The sequence below is a fragment of the Cordyceps militaris genome, assembly GCF_000225605.1.
Source record: "Cordyceps militaris CM01 unplaced genomic scaffold CCM_S00007, whole genome shotgun sequence".
NCBI lineage: Eukaryota > Fungi > Ascomycota > Sordariomycetes > Hypocreales > Cordycipitaceae > Cordyceps > Cordyceps militaris.
The window spans coordinates 950665-971774 of record NW_006271975.1 but is presented as its reverse complement, the minus strand read 5'-3'; the positions used below and the strand labels follow the sequence as shown (position 1 = coordinate 971774).

The following is a 21110-nucleotide window of genomic DNA, read 5'->3' as shown; positions in this document are numbered from 1 at the left end:
GCTCGAACAAAAAGTTGATCCTTTCACTGACTATTGGAGGACCATCTTGTTCTGACAGCAGATCCTCGTTCGCCCCCAAAATGAGCCCTATTGTCCATGCTTTCTCAGCCCAGCGCCTCGTGTCATGCAAGCGGACCTGAAACTCGGAGGCACGGACTCTCCATCCGCACCTCTTCGCTTGCCACCAGACGGTGCAGCCGCACGGGCATCAGTAGTCCAGTGTACTCGTAGCCGCTCGGCATTGGAAGCCATCGGACTTCTCGCCTTTGCGACGCTTGGTCGTCGGTTCGGTACGTACCCATATGTCAAAAGTCAAAGCCCACTTGACCTACGTAGGGCTCGGCGCACCCCTGATTCCTCTCTGGGGAACCCATCATCGGCTCCCTCCAATACCCGAGGCCTCGACTGTCCCCTGTCGCTGGAACTCAAGGTCGCGTGGCTGCGTCAGCAACTAGCCGTCTGTCGGCCGAGTCGGCACCCATCGTGCTACACAGATCCAAAACGCCAGGCTTTGAATCGTCTACTCAAAGAGATCTGTAATGATAATCTCAACGAGTAAGCAGAAATACTGCCAACGGCCAGTCAACATGGGTGCAGTGTTGCTCTGTTCATCATGGTGTCTCACAGCAATGTCATGATGCGAAGCCGATTAGGTACGCAGCAACTGTGCCAAAGCTTCATCACCGACATGCATATGAAAATCGACAAAAGCTATGTAAAGCGGTCATTGAATCAGGCTTTTCGAGACCCTCCCTTAGATGTTCGACCGGTTGCACTAAATACCTCCCAATTACTAAAGCTCGTCACGAGACGCCAAGTATCAATGCTATGTAGCAGTCTCTCCCGCCACCATTGCGCTACAACCCACTACAACTCAATAGCATTGTGAAGATGACGTTATCCTTTTCTTCTCCAGAAATTTGTTTCGATTTAACCTTTAATCATTTGAAGAGTGGGTGCAGCCCAGTCAACTACGTCACGTGATTTCGCGATCAACATTTTCGTGTTTCGCGACCAACGCGCCTTCTGTCACCCCTCCGCTGCGGTGAAAACGGCCATACCACCATGGACATTCAGCGAGGCTCTCGCCGGGCCCGTCATGTCGCCGCCAACACGGCGGCCAACCAAGCGGCCCAGGCCCAGCAACACACGTCGCCAACACCGGACGACGGCCTCCGCCCAGGTCATTTGCGCCCCGCGCCGCCGCGGTCGCGCGACCTGCACAGGACGCCGGACCAGCGGCACCCAGAGAGCGACGACGAGCACGAGATGCCCACCGTGGCGCCTCGCGTGAATCCGTTTCGATTACATCGATGTAAGTTTTGAGATGGCGCTTGATTTGAGATGGTGGCTGGGGATTGTCTGCCCGACACCCAAACATTTATAACGGGTAAATCTCATGACTACCTACCTAGTATGGGACAAGAGCACTGCGTGAAAAAGTACTCGTTCACTTTACCTGTTTACTTTTGGGTGGCGGCTGTCACCAAGCGGTGCTGGTTGCTGGTTGCTGCTTCTTCTTTTGTAATTTGAACCAGCAGCACGTCTGTTATCGTAGAACTGTGTGGCTTCATGCACAAGGTCGCACAGCCTTCCTCACCCGAATATATCCCAACCTTTTTTCTCTCTCTCATTTCACCGGCCAATTCACTGCAAGCGCAGCCGCATCACCCCATGCCGCGACAGCACCTCGGGCAGATCCGCATCACCGATGGTGGCGCCCTCCTACGACGGTCCAGCTCCCCCGTGCCCAGCGAGTCGCCCGTGGCGCAGGGTGAAAACCACGACGCCTTCGTGGACCGGCTGGAACGCGAGGGTAGCAGCGTGCTGCACCAGGTGCGGCAGCTCTCGGCGCGCGTGACGGCACGGTCCGCAGGATGGCGCTCGCGGTTTGGCGGCAGCGTGCGGAGACACCGTCGTCGCAGCAGCAGCACGCCGCCGCCACCGCCGCCGCCGTCGGGCGAGGAGCCGAACGTGAACCTCAACGAGGAGTTGAGCATGGAGATTGAAGACTACGAGGAAATGAGCACGGAGATTGAAGAGTTCGCCGACACTGACCAGACGGACAACGCAGCGACGAGAGGCACGACGACGCCACGACTGAGCATGCCCTTGGGCTCTGAAGATGACGACAGCTCCGGCTCGGACCCGGATCTCAGCGTGCTTGCCATAGCTAGGGGCGGTGGCCGCGCGGGTGCCGTTGCCGCACAGGGAGCGGCAGGGGGGAACACGCGGGAAGAGCAAATGCTGCTGCTGCAGCAGGCCGAGACCCTGGCATACGAGGACGAGGTCATGTCGCAGGAGCAGTACGAGGCGGAGGAGACGAGCATTGAGGAGCAGGTAGAGGAGGAAGAAGAACAGGAGGACGAAGAGGAGGAAGAGGAAGAGCAGGAGGTGCTTGTGGACCCAGCTTCAATTGGACTCAAGGAGATCTCCAATCTTGGGAAGTTTACGGTCAGCAGCCACAAACCTGGCAACGGCGTACATGAGCTCCGAAGCGACGATTTGAAGCTTTACTGGCAGTGCGTGTCTACATGCTGCATATCCTGTGCGAATGACTTGACTAACTTTGTATCTAGGTCGGACGGCCCGCAGCCGCACAAGCTCACCGTGTACTTTATCAAGCGCGTGGGGATCCGAGTGATTCGATTCTTTGTCGACTACCAGGAGGACGAGTCGTACACGCCGACCAAGATTGTGTTCAGGTCGGGCACGAGCGAGAACAACATGATTCCCTTTGCGACCATGACCATGGAAAACCCTTACGGCTGGCAAGATGTGCCCATAAGCGGGGCGGGCGGAGAGCCGGACGGCAACACGCTCGTGTCGTATGTGCTGCAGATGGAGATTTTGGAAAATCACCAAAACGGCAAGGACACGCACCTGCGCGGCATCAAGATTTATGCGTTTGACCCGGACTCGGGCCAGCAGGCGGGCGGGCATCAGAGGGCGCGGCGCGAGGAGGACGACGAGGCGAGCGGTCGAAAGGGAGCAGCAGGGACGAGTGGTGACAGGCTGAGTGATGTGGCGAGGATATTGGCAGAGTCGAGGGTGCATGCGGGAGAGGGCGCGTTTTCAGCGACGGATTTCCTGAGGGAGCCTGAGCTGCGGTAGAGGCGGGCGCGCTGCTTGGAGCGTTGTTGAGGGCGGAAGCGGTTGTAGACTCGGCGTTGATGGTACACGGGAGTACATTGGGTTATTACTTGTCCTATTGGTAGATTCGGTTTGGCTCGCAGAGATGTTAGCTTGTGGGAGGAATTGATACGCTCTGCGGATAAACACCATATTCTTCGCCAAGCACATCGAGTTACACCGTCAAACCGTCAATACAGGCAACAATGTGTAACGACAGGTTCAGCAACGATGGTAGTCACATGGCGTTCTGGTAGGCCCATCCGGGCGTAAGTAATGTCAATGGACAACTGCAAATGGATTGCGGGCACAGCCTCGCCGAGCCTGGTATGACGATACGATGGTGGAGAGGGGCAGTGACGACCAGTCAGGGCGGGTCGGGGAGCTTACCCTGCAAGGGCTGCCTGCGGTGCTGAGATTATTCGGCACGCAGAGGAACGTAGGCGATTCGTCCCGGGATGGAGGGGCTGTGTTCTTCCCGGTAAGTGGCGAGATGATTTGGAAGCTTTGGGCCTTTTTTTTATGGGGACAAGTAATGGGAACAATTCGTTGGTGGTTATCCGGCTGGGAATAAGTCGCTGAACTTGGTTATCGCCGGGCTAGTGGAGATGTGGGTTATAAGCCTTAGCACGGGTAATCTGGGGAGATGATTTCCATTGACTTGTTCTCTAGAAAAGGGGAAATGGTTCTAGTTACTACATGTCAAAAGCGGTCAAATAGTACAGCGCCCAGGCAGAAGTTTGGAATCGCAGTTGCCTATCAAAGTTGTACGACGTTGTGTCGAACTTTTGAGGCGGCGATGCTGCAAGTACCGATGTGCCGCCTGTGCCCTGGGCTGCTGCCTTTCTCGTTAGCGTGCAAGCCACAATGTCTGGTGACTTTGGCCACCCCATCCATCCATCGGGAGATGTGTGATCCGGTCTGGGCAATTGCACTGGGCAGAACTAACCTTGAGGGCTTTTTTTTACATTTTTAATTTGGAACTTTGTCCAGGTTCAAGTTGGATATTGAGGTCTGTGCTGCTCCCTCAAAAACAAAGAAAACGGTCATGCCCTGCTTGAATTCTCATGGTTGAAATCCTGGCTCTTGGGAACAACTTCATCGTCGAGCGGAGGGGTCTCATGCCAGTGGCGCAGCGCCAAGTATTGCCAGGCAACTTATTTCCTTGACCCAAGCCATACTCAGTACCGAGTACAGTACGTCGTAGACTTTTGATCCACCTCTTTGATTGCAATCTTCGTTCTATAACTCAGATGTCGGGTTGTGCCCAAGTAGGTAGGGAGGTAGGTAGGTACCTACCTAGGGTAGGCAGGGGTGGTGCCCGGTCTGCCTTGCTATGTACCACCGGAGACTGACTGCCTGGTGGAGCAGATAGATGATTGGCGCACGGGTACCATCGATTCACATCATCTGCTGGGCGAGTACGAATTACGAAGAGAACATTCCGATAATAACTATTGCCCCCCCTCCTTGGGGCCAGTATTTTTACGTACTTGGCCCCGGCTTGGACGGCACGGTGGCAAGCCGCACCATTGCCGCACGCTACGACTGGCCCCCGATTTGGACGGGCTTGAATTGCGCCGACACCGTCATGGCGACGCCTCCAAACGTACCCGTACTATTTGAACAAGGAGCAGAAACGACTCACCGGTGAGACCTGAGACCCCTGCAGACGGGATAGTTGACTTGGATGATTCAACGGTTGAAAAGCCCACAGTGGCAGTGCTGACTACGGTCGTTACTCAGCCAGCGCTGCAGCCTCGCGACAACAGCTGTCTTTTGTCCCCACTAAAACTTGTTCCGCCCCGTCGCCCAGCTATTTAGTGAGTTCTGGGGGGGGGGCCACTAGCAGGCCCCCGCCCTCCAGACGTCATGCCAAACCGACAACAAACGAACCACAACACAGCTTGTAGCTTCTTGCTCTAACTACGGTAAGCTGCATCTGCGCATTCAAAAGGGCGCCACCTCTCCCACACCTCTGTTTTTGCGACAAGCCATTTTTTGTCCTGTTTCAACCCATCGCAACTAAGATACCCCGTTCTTCGATTGTTTCGACAGTCTGCGATTTCTCTTGTACATCAACACGCCGCTGGATTGATTGATTCTCCATCCGCAGACACACACACACACACACACGCAAACGCACACATAGACAGCACGACACCATGTCTTCGGCCGACCAAATCCTCAACCATGGCGAGGGCACCTCGGCAAAGTTTGCCAGCTCGGAGCATGGCACGTCTGCCAATGGCCAAGGCACCGGCGGCTTCGTGCGGCAGGGGCGCATGGCCGTCGTCGCGCCGCCCTCCGAGGAAGACTTGCAGACGAGCTACGCCAAGGTTGTAGGCTCCGAGGCCAACCCCAAGGGATGGTACGGCAGCATGAGTAGGTTTTACCCGCCAGAGCTTCCAGCCTGCCCTTCATCTTACTATGCGCGACTAACACACCATCTCCAGTTAACACCCTCGGCGCCATCATCGGCACCATGGGCGCCGTCCCCTGCTGCATCTGCTGCCCCAACCCCTACAAGTCGGTCCAGCAGGGCAACGTCGGCCTCGTCACCAAATTCGGCCGCTTCTACAAGGCCGTCGACCCGGGCCTCGTCAAGGTCAACCCTCTCTCCGAGCACCTCCTCCAGGTCGACGTCAAGATCCAGACGGCCGACGTGCCTGAGCAGATTTGCATGACAAAGGACAATGTCACGCTGCGGCTCAAGTCCGTCATCTACTACCACATTGTCGCGCCGCACAAGGCCGCGTTTGGCATTTCCAACGTGCGCCAGGCCCTCATGGAGCGCACCCAGACGACGCTGCGCCACGTCGTCGGCGCCCGCGTCCTGCAGGACGTCATTGAGCGCCGCGAGGAGATTGCCCTGTCGATTGGCGAGATCATCGAGGACGTTGCCGCCGGCTGGGGCGTCCAGGTCGAGAGCATGCTCGTCAAGGACATCATCTTCTCCCAGGAGCTGCAGGAGAGTCTGAGCATGGCCGCACAGAGCAAGCGCATTGGCGAGAGCAAGATCATCGCCGCCAAGGCCGAGGTCGAGGCCGCCAAGCTCATGCGCCAGGCCGCCGATATCCTGTCGAGCGCGCCGGCCATGCAAATCAGGTACCTCGAGGCCATGCAGGCCATGGCCAAGAGCGCCAACTCAAAGGTCATCTTCCTGCCGGGCGCCAGCAGCAGCAGCATGGCAAGCGCGGCCGGCCCCCTCGGCGCTATACCCCAGGACCAGGACGGCCAGGATGGTTTCAACCAGGCCATTCAGGCCCACGTCATTGAGAACATCTAACGTCCGCGATCGACATGTACGAAACAACAACTGAATTTCGCTAATGCCTTGAAGAATCGAAAAAAAAAAACAAAAAAAAAAAAGCACATGTACGCTTATGGATACCAATCTTTGATACCCAAACGAGGAGGATACCCATGGTTTTTCGATGTACCTGGTTTTTGTGGTTTGTCATGACCTAGTAATTATAGTCTGAACATAATGAATGCCGATATTTGAAACGAAAATCGACGGGCCTTGTTGTAATCTGAATGTGATTTCAGAGTATGCTCATTAAAACATTGAAATCACAGTTCACACGCCAAAGCACTGTGCAATAACTTGTCATCCATGATGCATTTACAGTAAAGGAAAATTTCATCTCTTCGCTCATATTCTCTCATCCAACCAAGAGAGCTCAACCCCCAGCCTCGGGACAACTGCAGCCTCTAGATACAAACCAATCTTGTCTGGTAAAATCAAAGCCAACATGCAATATCCATTTGTTCTTTTTGTTTCAAAGTCCACGCCAGATGCCGAAGATGTGTCACCCATTGACAAAAACAGACAAAAAAACTTGGTACATTCAGTTTAAAAAACAAAAACAAGAAAAGGTCAACCTCAAACGCCGGCCAACCGATATTTGGCAGCAAAGGAAATATATGCCCAACCCAACTGTTAAAAAACCCCGCATAATAAGCACAAAGAGGGATATCCCCGTTCTCAAAGTGGCAGACGCCAGCATGGAAAGAAACAACAAGGCAAGTCAGACGCGCGTCGAGCTTGATACTTTGCGACGCTTGTTCGACTTGCCAAGCGGGCGTTGGGCAGCGGGTTGCTCGTGCTTCCCCTTGCCCTCTACCTTGCCCAAGGCCTTCTAAGCCTGCTTCTTCTTCTTGTGCTTCTTCTCCTTCTTCGGCTCGGGCTCGTCCTCGTCGTCCGAGTCGTGCTTGCGCTTCTTCTTCTTGCCTTCGTCCGCAGAGGCCTTGGTCGGCGTGGCGGTGGCTTCCTTGCGGAGCTTCTTCATCTCCTTCTTGGAGAAGACGCGGGGCTTGCCATCCTCGACGTGGATGTCGCCGCGCTCGTACTTGCGCTGGAACTTCTTGACGGAAAGGCCCGCCAAGTCAGCCAGGCGCTCGTACTCGGAGCTTGACAGCTTAGGAATTTTGGGTGTGGAGGCGTCCTCATCGTCGCTATCAGCATCGTTCATCTCCTCATCTTCCTCGACAACCTCAATTTGCTTCTTCTTCTTATCCTTCTTTTCCTTCTTCTCCTTCTTGTCCTTTTTGCTCTTCTTGGAGTCACCGTTGGTGGCAATCTCGGTTTCGTCCTCAACACCGTCGGCATCGACGTTGTAGCGGCGGGTCTCCTTTAGCGTGAACTGGCCAGGGGCCATGATCTCACCAGAGGGGCCAACGTTCGTCCCCTTGGGCAGCACAGGGCGGCCCTCGAGCTTGCGAAGGTGGTTCTCGAGCTTGAGTCGGCTGCCCAGACCGAGAGAAGCCCGGTCATCATCGTCCTCGTCGTAGTCGCCGAGAGCATCCACACGTAGACCAAGGGCAGTCTTGGCAGCCAGCATACGGGCAATCTTACCCTTGTTGCGGCCGGTGGCCTGACCGATGAGGGAAGAGTGGTAGATGAGACCATACTTGGGCGTGTCGTGCTTAGTCTTGAGCGCACGGAACAGAGCCTTCTCGGCACCGAGAATCTGAATGGTGGAACCGGGCGCCTTTGCGAGGCTGAGGAGAGAGCCAGCGTGAGCGACGAGGCGGGCACCAACGAGGTAGCCAAGAAGGGCCGTCAGGTTGGGAGCAATGGCACGCATACGATTCTCCAGGTAGGAAGAGAGTTCTGCACGGTAAGTGGTGTAAACGAGGACCTGGTCGGCAAGAAGCTGAATGTTGTGCAGATCCTCCTCAGTAATCTCAGTACCCATGCTAATCTCGGAAGCAGCCTTGATAGCAGCCTCCATCTCCTCGGGGAGAATATCGGACAGGTCAGACGATGAGATGTTTTCACGCATGCCGACCTTGAGGACGATGCGGGCGTAGGCCAGGTTATCGCCAAGAATCTTGGCCATCTCGGGGAAGTGCCAGCCGTACCATTCCTTGGTACGCATAGCATAGACGTTGAGCTCCTTGTCCATGTCGTCGAGCAGCTTGATGGCTTGGACGATCATGGAGTCAATCTTGTTGGCAGAGAACTTGAGCTTATGGCGGGACATCGAGTGGGAGAGACCGAGAGACATGCGGTCAATGTTCTCCTGAGCGAGACCAGGAATGAGCGAAGGGAGGTGCTCGCGGATGCCACGGAAGACATCCATCGTGTTTGAGCCAGCGACGGGGGTGATGTTTAGGTCGGGGAGGTTGGAGATGGCGGTACCGAGCTTGATGTCGGCGACGGCGATGGAGGCCTTCTTCTCGGACCTGAGATCCTCGAGGATCGAAGCCAGCAGTTCCGGGATCTTGCCCTCCTTGAGTGAAGAGGCCTCTTCGAGAGCCATAGCGGCGCTCTCAAACTTGACAAACCTTTTCAACTTGAGCCTGCAAGATGTCATTAGTACCACAATATCTCGACACATGTTTTTTGAGCGCTTCCTACATTTCCACCAGCTTCTCGGGGCGACCGAGTTCGGCAGCGAGGTCGTCATTCTTGAAGAGTTTTTTGTCCGCAGACTTGAACAGGCCGTAGCTGCAAAAAAAAAAAAAACTGTTAGTGACTGGCAAAAAAAGAACCCCCATACAGGTGTCCCAGGCAAACGGAAAATTCTCACCCTGCTGGCGTCTCAGCCAGAACAAAGAGAGACATTGCGAATAAGTATACTCCCTGCTACACTTGTGCAAGACTTTGTGGTTGTCAGTCTCTCTTGCGGTGCGCAATGGCGATCAATGGGCGCGCGCAAGTCGTGGTGTAAATAGGTTGGGAAATTTTTTTGACAAGCTCGTTCAGCAAGACCAAAAAATTTGGTGTCAACTTGGGTGGCAGAAGTGGGCTAGCGCGGAATTCGGCGCTTTAGTTTCTCCGGATTTAAGTTCGCAAGTTGGCGCCCACCAACTGGCCACTCACGTTGAGCCGCCAGCCGTCAGTGGCCGGCGAGCCTCGACCACTCTTGTCGTCAGTGCTGGAGGCAACCGGATGGCATCGCTCGAGCTAGTTTCATACCTGCAATTCCAGCCTAATATCTGTTCTGCCGACATTTGCCCTTCGAGCGCATTCTGAAATAGCTGCCGGTCACAATGGAGGGTCTCTTCTTCAACGCCAACAACGGGTGCGTCTGAGAATAAATGCTGTCGCCGCACGTAGCTAACTCGCTGCAGCTACCTCGAGGGTATTGTCCGCGGTTATCGCAATGGCCTCCTCACCACGCCAGCCTACAACAACTTGACACAATGCGAAACGATCGATGGTGGGTTATTCGGCTCAATATAATGTTAGAAAAATGCTGATCATCGATAGATCTCAAGCTCCAGCTCGGTCCGGCCTATGGCGACTTCCTGGCCTCTCTGCCTCCGAATCCCTCAACCTCGAGCCTCGCTGCCAAGACGACCGACAAACTCATCTCCGAGTTTCGCTATGTCCGGGCCAATGCCGTCGGCTCGCTCGCCAAATTCATGGACTACGTTACGTACGGCTACATGATTGACAACGTGGCGCTCCTCATCACCGGCACGCTGCACGAGCGCGACACGCGCGAACTGCTGGACCGGTGTCACCCCCTCGGCTGGTTCGAGACGATGCCCGTCCTCTGCGTCGCCACCAACATTGAAGAGCTTTACAACAGCGTTCTGATCGAAACGCCCCTGGCCCAGTACTTCAAGGGCAGCCTGAGCCACCAGGACCTCGACGAGCTCAACATTGAAATTATCCGCAACACCCTGTACAAGAACTACCTCGAAGACTTTCACCAATTTGTCAACTCGCATCCCGACATGGCCGGCACTCCCACCGCTGAGGTCATGTCCGAGATGCTCGAGTTTGAGGCGGACCGCCGCGCCATCAACATTACGCTCAACTCGTTTGGCACTGAGCTGTCTAAGGCCGACCGCAATAAGCTCTACCCCAGCTTCGGCAAACTGTACCCCGAAGGTACCCTGATGCTCTCCCGCGCTGACGATGCCGAGGGTGTGCGCTTGGCTGTGGATGGCGTCCACGACTACAAGACCTTTTTCGATGCCGTGTCGGTAGGCGGGAGCTCCGGCGCCGGCAATATGGGCGGCGGTAGCACCGATGGCAAGAGCCTCGAAGATTTGTTCTACCAAAAGGAAATGGAAATTTCCAAGAATGCCTTTACAAGACAATTCACATACGCCATTGTCTACGGCTGGGTCAAGCTACGAGAGCAGGTAAGCTTCATCACTTCCTCCACCCACTCTCATTCATGTACGATATACTAACACGAAACAGGAAATCCGAAACATTACATGGATTGCCGAGTGCATAGCACAAAACCAAAAGGACCGCATCGGAAACTTTATCAGCGTCTTCTCCTAAACGCGGGTTGGGAATTGTTTTGTTTTGAGCATCATTGTAGTATAGCGCCGTCGCCAGGCTTTAATGTGTCGACGGAAATCTGTTAGACGAAGCACGTTTCGCAGAGAGAAAGGGCTTTATAGTACTTGTTAAAACAATGGCTTTATACTGACGCTCTTGTGGCCTCATATTGTACATGTAGGAAGTGAGGTTATGCTACAGATGCTTCCGCTCCTCCTATTATACCCGCTTCCCCTATTCTATCGTGTCAATTATCGCAGCTCAATCTGGCCCTTCCACATGGCCGGCGTGAGGCCCAGCTTCTCAATCATGTTTGTCCAGCGACCGCTGCCCTTTTCCTTCCGCTCCATGTACCGCAGGAGCTTCTGCCGCTTGTGCAGCATCAGCCGGAGATTGCGCTTGTTGTGGATATCCTTGTAGCCACGGTTCACCGACAGCGCTTCGGCCAGGTTGCGAATCTTGGCCGTCAGGATGGCAATCTGCACCTCGGACGAGCCCGTGTCCGGGCCTGCCCGCTCTGGCATCTCGACGGTGCTCGGGTTGATGGGCAGCGGCTTGGGCGCCACCACGCCATCCGTCTGGTGGCGGCCAAACTCGTTCACCACGCGCCGCACGTTGAAGTGGTAGCGATCCTTGCGGCTGCCATTCTGCAGGGCCGTGATGCGGTGCAGCGCCTCGACGGCGCGCTCGTGCCGCCGGTCGTGCAGCGTCTGCGCCTCGGCCTCGCCGGGCGCGTCGCCGAGCTGCGCGCTGATTGCGCCCACGACGGGCTTGGTCAGCGCGTGCGCGTGCTGCGTGACCTCGTTCATCTCCGCGTCGGTGAGGAAGTGGCTGCGCGGCGTCTCGGTCGTGGTGGTGGTACCATCCGGGGCGGTGGTCGTCTTGGGCTCGGCGGCCGTCTCCAGCGATTCGAGGAACGGCGTCTTGTGGCCCCAGATTGGGTCGCCGAGGAGGGCGTCGCGCTCGGCTTGCAGCTCCCCGCGGCGCTTGAGGTTGGCGTTTTTGCGCTGCTGGGCCTGCGCCCACCGGTAGGGGTCCTGCTTGGCCTTGCGCTTGCGCTCGCGCTGCGAGAGGTTGGCCGTCTGGATGAGCGGTAGCAGCGCTACCCGGGGGGTGTTCGTGGCTGGTCGTAGGCAGACTGGGAGGAGTTCAGCAAGTGCTCGTGCTTGTGACCACCCCATACGGCCGTCGAGGCGCGCCGTTTCTGGACTGGAATGGGGAAAAGCAGCATCAATTGCGATGTAGACTTACGGTTAATCGTGCCTAGACGCTGTAGCGCTTCTAATCTGGGCGGCATTGTGGCGGACGTTGCGGGTATCTGTCGTTGAAGCTGTCTCTCTCCCCAGCATCGACTTTGAAATTTCCCAACACTGGCGACAACCAGGAGGTTTTGCCCCACACGATCCAAAACAGGTCTAGCCTTTATATCACGTGCATTGTCAAACCACTTTTGGACGTTTTCGCTTTGCAGAGCAAGCTAGCCCTGAATGGATTAGCGCCACCAGGGCTCTTGCACACACTTTTGACTGCGAAATTGATTTTTGGTGGGCTATGTGTGTGTGCGGTTTTGCATTGTCGCGAACTTTTTCCTGACCCTCACTTTTCCTTTCCCCCCCTTCCCACCACAGAACAACAGACAAAACCCGTCAAGATGGCCCCCAGCAACCTGCCGTCCGTTTTCAACGCCACCAGCCAGGACATTGAGATGCTCCTGGCTGCCCAGTCTCACCTGGGTAGCAAGAACTTGCAGGTGCACATGGAGCCGTACCTGTGGAAGACCCGTGTGGACGGTGTCAACGTCCTCAACGTTGGCAAGACCTGGTATGTTTTGATGGACGCTCCGAGCGCCGAATGGGCGACTAATTGGAGGGCGCGAAAAACAGGGAGAAGATTGTCCTCGCCGCCCGCATCATCGTCGGCATCGACAACCCCGCCGACATTTGCGTCGTCTCCGCGCGTCCCTACGGCCAGCGCGCCGTCCTCAAGTTCGCCGCGCACACGGGCGCCACCCCCATCGCCGGCCGCTTCACCCCCGGTAGCTTCACCAACTACATCACCCGCTCGTTCAAGGAGCCGCGCCTCATCATCGTGACGGACCCCCGCACCGACGCCCAGGCCATCAAGGAGGCCTCGTACGTCAACATCCCCGTCATTGCCCTCTGCGACACCGACTCCCCCACCGAGTACGTCGACGTTGCCATCCCCACCAACAACAAGGGTCGCCACGCCATCGGCACCGTCTGGTGGCTGCTCGCCCGTGAGGTCCTCCGCCTCCGCGGCACCATTTACTCGCGCGAGACTGCCTGGGACGTCATGCCCGATCTTTACTTCTGTACGTAACTCCCCAATTGCCTTGCCCCCGCCCCCATCCCCTATGGATGAGGTCAAGACACAAGAAAAAGCTAACAGGCCGATCAACAAGACCGCGACCCTGAAGCCGAGGCTGAGGACAAGGCCGAGGAAGAAAAGGCCGCCGAGGAGGACGGCCCTGCCGCCATCGAGTCCGGCTTCCAGTCCGCTCCCGGTGACTGGGACGCCGCCGGCGCCGCCGGCTTCTCCAACGCCCCTGGTGCCGCCACTGGTGCCGCCGGCTGGGACGGTGCCGGTGCTCCCGGCGAGGAGTGGGGTGCCCCCGGCGCTTCCACCGAGTGGGCTGCCGATGCCGCCACCAAGGACTCCCAGTGGTAGGAAACGCAGGATGCCCTGGCGGTTGCCGACGCTGCTTTGCCGGCTGACGGCGGCGTCCCGTTGTCGTCCTATGACGGGGGTGCCGTCGACTCTTGGTAGACTTGCATCTTGCTGTGCCACTTGTCTACTGAGATTTTGGCAAAAATGCAAAGCTGCTTTTTGAAAAAAAAAAAAAAAGGAGCTGAAGCCCGACAAAGGGAATATGGCGAACTACAAAAACCATGGGAGAAGAAAAGGAGTGGAAAAAAATTAAGTTTTGAAATGAGCTACGAAAGACTTTTGTTGTGCGTGTCGCTTTTCTTGAAAGTGGCCAGGGATTGGGAAGAAGAGATGCAGTCTTTTGTGGTTACACGCTGTGCTGGTACTAATGAGGGAAAGATACTCGTCCACCCGGCGGTTGTCGACTTTGTTTTCTTCATTCACTGGTTCGCAACTTGAAAGATTCATTTCCTTTGTGGTGCTCGCTGTTTTTATTTTATTTACAAAAGTCGATTTCGCTGTAGGGGGGAGAGGGAAAGCCCTGTACTGCCGGCGTTAGGGGACTGACTTGATCGTCGTCCCCGCCCGGGCTGCGTGTCTTCTTTTTTAATCTTGCAATAAAAGTCGGTTCTTTTCATATGCCATTCATTGTTCATTGTCATGTCCCTCCCGCGTGTGTCAATGCAAGCTATGAGCTGCTCAAAAGACGTGTCATCGTTACGTGGTGGGCTTGATATTGACCTGTCTACGTATACATCACGCAGGTTGAAGAGCAAGATGACGTTGAAAATGTACTTCAATCAATTGCCAAAAACGTAGGCCATCTCGTCGCAACAAAAGACCACAGGGTATATCAAAAAGCAAGCCTCCCAACTCATTCCATTCACCTCTAGCCATCCCCATGTTCCCCCTCCAGCCGAGCAAGCCCTCTCCTCTCCAAAAACAGCCACCATTCAAAAGTAAAATCCTACCAACCCCGAAACAAGTAAACAAGTAAACAAAAAAAAAGTCTAGTTCACTTTCCCAACGAGTGTTTGCGCATCGGTGTATACAACCCAAGAAGAAAGAACAGAGGAGAGACCGTCTTAAACCTTTCTCCTCAAACGACTGTATAAACAAAAAACTCATGAGAACCGCAAGGCTGTAGCGACATATTAACAAATAAAAACAAGTAATTGTCAAAAAGAAAACCGCGCTGTGGTGGTGATGGCCGACTCCAAGATAGTAAAGAATGCAAGAAAATGCCCGAGGCTAACGAATGCATACATACATGCTTCGCTTGAATAATCAAGTCGAATCGACTCAAAGAAAAGAAAAGAAAAGAAAGGGATGCGTGCTTGCTTTGTGTAGTCGTAAGATGAAAGTGTTTTCGCTTTGTAGCATGCTTCGAGATTGAAAGCTCTGGTTTGCAGCTTCCAAAAGTCAAGTAAAAAGAACGCCGGGTAAACTGGTGTGTTGTTGTATCACTACTCGAGCGCCTCTGAATGGCCCCGAATCTCCTCATCGCTCAGCGCGCCTACCCATAGACACCGCTCCGTGATGCCCTCGATAGGCCGAAAATCGTAGCGCGTGCTCGACTCGAGCAATCGCAAGAGCACCTTGACCACGGCCGCCGCCACGCGGCAGCGCTCAAAGTTGACCAGCCGGCCGCCGCCCTCGTCCACCACCACCTCGGCCGGCCGCTGGGCATTGTACAGCAAGTCGTGCGTGTAGATGCCCACAAACGGGATGCAGCCTGTATCCGTGCCCACCTCCATCTCGGCGCGGAGCTGCCAAAAGTTGCGCGTCGGCGTCACCAGCGCCTCGAGCTCGGCTAGCGTGCGCAAGTCGTGTGCGGGAACCAGCGCCCAGGTGCGCGTGAGCCGCGTCACGTCATTACTCGACAGCGCAATCGTCAGCTGCGCCAGCGTCGCAAAGTTGCGGTAGCGTCGGCAGTGCGCCGCCACGTGAATCATCTTGATGAGGCACCGTGCCCGCTCCTCAACGTGCTGCGTCAGGACAACCTCGGAAATGGCCCACTTGACCATGATGTTGAAGCGCGCAATCACCACCTCGACGCCGTGCGCGTCGCTGTGCCGCAAAAAGTCGACCCATGAGCGCGCGCCGCTGCTAGCGGCGTTTTTCCAATTCATCTCAATGAGCTCCTTCCAGTCAATCTCGTTGAGCGCGTCCTTTTCAATTAGCGTGAATTGCTGCGCAAGAATGTCCGAGTCAAAGGCGAGGATAAAGGGCAGGTGCACGGAGAACTTGTTGGTATTGGCCTCGCCTGATGCTGCACTGCGAGGTGTGTGGAGGGCCGCGGGCGACGACTGCAAGCCGGGGAGCGTCTGCGTAAACGGCGCCGTCGGCGTGGCATCGGGTGTATGGGGGAGCGGACGGGATGCATACATGGCCTTGGCAGAGTGGAAAGTAGGCGATGCTTGCTGTCGAGGGGTAGAAAGAGGAGGTGAAATGGGCTGCAGCATGGAGTCGGTGATGGCCGCGCCTAAAGGATGCGGTGGTAGTTTACCACTGGGGCGAAGAAATCTGTCAGTTGTCTGTGCTGGCGTCGGTTCTCGCGTCGACATCGACATCTCAGAAGAGATATCAGAGTTGGCGTAGCTTTCATCTTCAAGAAACGATTGATGCTCGCGTGGTACAGGCTGCGTGTCGCCAGCCATGATTCTATCCATGCTATCCGTCTTTTCCACCACATCGTACTCTGGATCGCCAGCTGTGGCCTGCCTATCCACAGACTCACCATCGTATAGTACCGAAGTCTTGGGCAGTTCGCTGCTGGCAATCGTGGTGAGGTCTTCCGAATCACGAAGAACAGACTTTTCAACCCAACCCCTACTGGTTCGTTCGCTGCCACCATCCTCGGTCAGCCCTCTGTCTAATAACGGAATCAAATTGTACGAGTCCATGGATGCTTCCGAAAGGAATGAGCGAACCCCCGTGACATCGCTTCGTGGGACAGAAAGATCCTCCGTTGTGCCAGGACCCATGCTCGACGCATTCGATTTGGACACTTGGTGGCGTCTGCTGACTGTGCTGCCCGCTGGCACGCCGCCGAGAAACTGAAGGGCACGACCCAGCTTCTCAATGTCAATTTCTTCACTGTCTGCCTGTGCTGTGCTACCCTTGGAGCCCCGGTTGAACTTCCCTTCTAGCTTGAGCAGAGCCGATTCAATGCCGCCGTCGTCCTCGTCGTCTGGGATCTGGGCGAGTCGTTGGGCCTCGGCCTCGAAGGAAGGTCGTGCTTGTGGCTTAGAGGACGAATGCGTGCTTAAGAGTGAGAGATTCGGTGCCTGCTTAGGTTGCTGCTTCGTCAGTTGACCAACTGAAAAGACTTCTTGGCGCTCTACGTGGTAGTCGCCATAATCGGACTCGGCATCGTCAAAGTTAGAATCGGGGGCCTCTCCGAAAAAGCTCATGCTGCGAACAGACTCCGAGTAGGTGACGAGGGACCCGACAGATTGTGACCTTCTTAGAAGCTTGTTATCGAGCTCACGAGCACTCGTAGCGGCTCGCAAATCACCACCAGGGCGGCGGCGAAGCACATGTAGAGGCTCCGGGACTGGGACTAGCGAATCGCCCATATAAATATCGGACAGCGTTTCGGCATCCAAGCTGAGAACGGTAGATGGGGGCACTAGGCCGCTACTGACGGAGCTGTGGCGACGGCGCGGCATTGGCTTGAAAGATTGATGTGCCTTGGAGGAGCGGGTGCGTCTGTGCATTCGAAACGTGGAACCGCTGAGAGGTGGGTAGCGTCGACCTGGACGAGATGAAGCAAAGGAAGGTCTACCAATGACTTCTGATGTTTGAGAGCCATCTTCCTGCTGAAGGGTTGCGAGGTCGGGAATAAAAGGGGGCAGGACGTCGGGGTTTCGTAGCGATCGCGGGTGGATGAGATACGAAGATCGACGAGTGCCACGATTGACGTTGGGAGGTGTATTTGGCGGGGTAGGATCAGAGGTGGCAGGCATGTACGAGTCAGTGAGAGTCTCGACAGAATGTCCGTCGGCATGCTGGAGCATCCTGCCACGCGGCATTTCAAAGGGAACAGTGTCGTCAAAAATGACAATAGACTGGCTGCCCGTGGTGATGCCCATATCGCTAGTCGGACGGTGATGCCGGATGGAAGGCAGGCTATCGAACCGGAAGCCAAGACCTGCCTCCTGCGGCAAAGGAGCAGACAGGGGACCAGCAGGCACGGAAACAGCAACCTCTGCCTGCTCTTCGCGCACTGCCTTTTTGAAGTCCTCGGCCACTTCCGCGCCTAAAAGATCTATGCGGACTGCGGGGCGACCACCGTGGTGCTGCGCTTCTTCCTGAGGAACGACAGCTGTACCAGGTAGTCGGCTCGAGGCCACATGACGCGGTCCGACCGGCGAGATGCGTGTCAGGTTGGCCTGCGTGGGGGCAGTGACCTGTCCGCGAGCGCTCAGTGCGCGCCTCACGCTGGCGAGAAGCTTCTTCATGCCGATCCCAGACATGGCACCGTGGAATGGCTTCTCCTTAAACACGCGTCGAGACGGGGGCGTGAAAATAGTCGTCTGGCGATGAGCCATGCCGCCACAGTCTTGTGCAGAAGTGTCGACAAAGGCTTGACCGGGAGGCAGAATGTTGCCGCGAACGAGACTGCCAGCAGGTGGCAGAAGAGTGGGGGGGTCGACCTCATTGGAACCGAGCGAGTCATTGACACTGTTGCTACGCTTGTGCGAATGTCCATGGCGGGCCTTCTTGTTAGCGAAGGCTCGGGAAGGGACAGATGCCACCCCAAACTGTGGCGGTTGGGCTGTCGCCGGCACTGGGTGAGGATGAGCAGCCCATTGGTTGGCATGAGATTGCGTGGTCTTCAGAGCCTTGCCCGGGAACGGGCAAGAGACGACATCTGCGCTATCTATGCTGCGAGGCGATGTTTGCGCACGTGCCAGGTCAATAGCAATATTTTCTGGGGTCAGAGGTCGATCACCGAAGACGATGAAGTCGCCAATCTTGGGAGTCTTGTTTGGGTCGGTGGAAAAGCCAACGTCGGGACCATGATGGTTGAGCATAGACGGGGAGAGTGGCGGCTGGCCTCCCACAGTTTGCCAATATGACGGGGTCAGGGTGGGATCGCGATGGCCGGCAATGCCGCCAGGTACGACAGTAGTTTCGACGCCGAGTGCGTCGTCAAAGTCTGGGCCATCCCAGTAGTGTGCGCAAACCCTGCGCCAGCACTTTTTCAGTTCGGCAATGACTCTGAGCTGCACAGTCCTAGTCTGCACATTGTCGGAAAGATCGTTGACTACGGCGTTGAGGGAGTCGCAAAAGTGCTTTCGAAGGTCGTAGTTGAGGAGAAAATCGTCGGTAAAATAGTTGAGGATCCAATGTCGAGTGGCGACGAAAGTGCGGACGCGAACAATCATGCCGACTTCATCTTTGCGCGCCAAAGCCCAGCGCATTCTCGCAAACAACATGTGCAAAAGACTGAGTGAGTCGAGAAAAGATCGATAGGTTAGAAAAAAGTCGGATATCAGCTCATAATCGAGGAAGCTTGGCGATGTGATTTCGGCAACAAGCCGCGGCGGTGTGGCGGCCGCAACAGCGCCGGTGGAGGGAGTATAGCGAACGAGCCGGCGGTCGTCGCAGGCAGGACGAAAGGTGAGGTCGGTAAACATGTCGGGTTCGATGTTGATATCAGTAGATAGCTGGGTGGATCGCATATCGCGTAGCCTCAAAGACGAAGGTGGACGGCCTGGGCTCCTTGGGATAGCATGCGCAGTGACATCCCCCGGTGTAAGAAAGACTCCTGTCGGTTTATTATATGTAAACTCTGCGGTAGGTCGGTGACTGCGGGGTAGCGTGTTGAGCATGGAAGCAGAGCTTGAGCGCAAATCCTCTGTTGGGGCGTAAGACGAGCCACGGATGAGGGCGGTGCCGCGAACGGTAAATTGAGGGGTGCCGAGGCGCCAGTTGGGAATGTTGATGTCGAGGAGCGGCGTAGCAGCGGCGAGATTGTCCATGGTGCGGGGGCGGGCGTCGTCGATGGAGATCTTTGGCGCAGCCAAGACGGCAGCGGAATCGGCCGTCTTGGGAGCGGTTAGTTCGTGGATGGTGCTGTCAGACAGAGCGCGACGGTGACGGCCGCGTTGGCTGGCGGCACGCGAGCCAGGGAGACTGGCCAAGCTCCCGCTGGCGGGTGAGTCTTGCAGTGCGTTAACCCATGGTGCGGGATGGGCATCGGGTGGCCTAATGGGGATGCGACCTTGGTTGAAGGAAACTGGCGGTGCCTCAAAGGACTGTGGAGGGGAAGCCGGCAGGTTATAGGACTGTTGGGGGCGCGATATGGAATGATTTCGACGGACCGAGGGTCTGTGATTGGCGCAAGAGCCGGCATTAGCGGTCGAAGTTGAATTTTGGGGCAATTGTTTGCAAACTAGAAGGGGCATCCCCGTGTAGGTCTGTGACGGGCGACCCGCTGGGCAGAACAAGAAAGCTACGTTTGCAGGATTCGCCGGGATAGCATGCTTCACGTACCTTAGGTAGATGCGCCCATTGTTTCCCACATTGGCAACGGCAAACTGGCGTCCGTCACGGGCCGCGGAAGGGTTGTCGCAGGTGGCATCCAACTTTTCGGGTTCAGTGTCCCTTGCGGTTGCGCGCGAGGCAGATGGACCGTGGTGGTAGTGGCGGGCCTCGGTGAGGGGGACGAGAGGTTGCTTGCTGACAGAGGGTTTGCGGAGGAGCCTGTGCGCGGTAGGCTTTGCGGAGGATGAGGTTGCGGTGGCAGCTGAGGAGGACGAGACGGATATGAGGAGAGGAGACGTGGCAGCCCTGGGCAATGACCTCTTGGAGGACTTGTTGGGGGCTGTCATGACCGATGGGGGCGGCTGGTCGCGCGAGAGGACTGGAGCTGGCAGGAGGAAGAAGAAGAAGCGAGGGACAGCGGCTCCGCCGAGCGCAGAGTCTCGACGGTAGACCGTGTGTTGAGGTGAAGAGGTCGTCGCAGGCGGAGGAGGCGGCGGTTTGCGTACAGGGTCGGGGGTGTGTATGGTGAGTGTCAGGTGGGATCGATGTGACAGCTGCTGAGCGTGCGCATTAGCTTTATTGGGTTGGTGGTGGAGGTGACGCGCTTCTAGAGAATATGGCGACGGGAATAAGAGAAGCTGGTCGAGTCTTGTTGGTGATGTGCAGACGAGGTTTGTGGTGGTGGTGGTGGTAACTAGTGGATTGGAGGACAGACGAGGCTCCCACATACAAGGCAGAGCAAAGGTGGTTGCAGTCGACGGCGGATGGGTGGGAGAGCTTTTTTTGGCTGCCAAGGCAGGTTGGCTGGGGAGGACAGAGCAGCTCAGGATAGTCGCGGCGCCGGGCAGAGCAGCTCACAGATGGTCGAGATGTCGCAGGAAGAGTTGTCGCTGAAAGAAGAGAGAAATCGGAAAGTTGGAGAGGCCAGGCACGAGAGAGATGGCAAGCAAGAAGAAAGGACGAAGACGAGGAGGTCAGACACAAACGTTGGTTGACCGTTGAACTGGCATACTTGTGTGGGAGCAAGCTAAGTACTAACCTACTAACCTAAGGT

General features: G+C 56.1%; 7 protein-coding genes across 7 annotated transcripts; 4 read left to right on the top strand and 3 right to left on the bottom strand.

Moving 5' to 3' along the window:
- Positions 1-1065: 1065 nt before the first annotated feature.
- On the top strand, positions 1066-3114 carry CCM_08527 (anaphase promoting complex subunit 10; the record flags this gene model as incomplete). The annotated part of the gene is made up of 3 exons (XM_006673665.1): positions 1066-1315; positions 1658-2522; positions 2580-3114. 3 exons carry the CDS (start codon positions 1066-1068, stop codon positions 3112-3114), a joined length of 1650 nt encoding a protein of 549 aa, XP_006673728.1.
- An 885-nt stretch (positions 3115-3999) lies between these two features.
- Positions 4000-6421, top strand: CCM_08526 (stomatin family protein; the record flags this gene model as incomplete). Its single annotated transcript, XM_006673664.1, has 4 exons — positions 4000-4041; positions 4613-4741; positions 5289-5517; positions 5589-6421. 4 exons carry the CDS (start codon positions 4000-4002, stop codon positions 6419-6421), a joined length of 1233 nt encoding a protein of 410 aa, XP_006673727.1.
- An 856-nt stretch (positions 6422-7277) lies between these two features.
- On the bottom strand, positions 7278-9208 carry CCM_08525 (nucleolar protein NOP58; the record flags this gene model as incomplete). The annotated part of the gene is made up of 3 exons (XM_006673663.1): positions 7278-8943; positions 9002-9091; positions 9174-9208. 3 exons carry the CDS (start codon positions 9206-9208, stop codon positions 7278-7280), a joined length of 1791 nt encoding a protein of 596 aa, XP_006673726.1.
- Positions 9209-9636: 428 nt separating this feature from the next.
- Positions 9637-10891, top strand: CCM_08524 (vacuolar ATP synthase subunit d; the record flags this gene model as incomplete). Its single annotated transcript, XM_006673662.1, has 4 exons — positions 9637-9668; positions 9718-9806; positions 9857-10743; positions 10805-10891. The coding sequence occupies 4 exons, from the start codon at positions 9637-9639 to the stop codon at positions 10889-10891; spliced, it is 1095 nt and encodes a 364-aa protein (XP_006673725.1).
- A 251-nt stretch (positions 10892-11142) lies between these two features.
- CCM_08523 (ribosomal protein S15) lies at positions 11143-12188 on the bottom strand (the record flags this gene model as incomplete). Its single annotated transcript, XM_006673661.1, has 2 exons — positions 11143-12095; positions 12143-12188. 2 exons carry the CDS (start codon positions 12186-12188, stop codon positions 11143-11145), a joined length of 999 nt encoding a protein of 332 aa, XP_006673724.1.
- Positions 12189-12542: 354 nt separating this feature from the next.
- CCM_08522 (40S ribosomal protein S0) lies at positions 12543-13579 on the top strand (the record flags this gene model as incomplete). Its single annotated transcript, XM_006673660.1, has 3 exons — positions 12543-12712; positions 12775-13223; positions 13314-13579. 3 exons carry the CDS (start codon positions 12543-12545, stop codon positions 13577-13579), a joined length of 885 nt encoding a protein of 294 aa, XP_006673723.1.
- A 1445-nt stretch (positions 13580-15024) lies between these two features.
- Positions 15025-20784, bottom strand: CCM_08521 (low temperature essential 1; the record flags this gene model as incomplete). Its single annotated transcript, XM_006673659.1, has 2 exons — positions 15025-19900; positions 20066-20784. The coding sequence occupies 2 exons, from the start codon at positions 20782-20784 to the stop codon at positions 15025-15027; spliced, it is 5595 nt and encodes a 1864-aa protein (XP_006673722.1).
- Between the last annotated feature and the right edge of the window lie 326 nt (positions 20785-21110).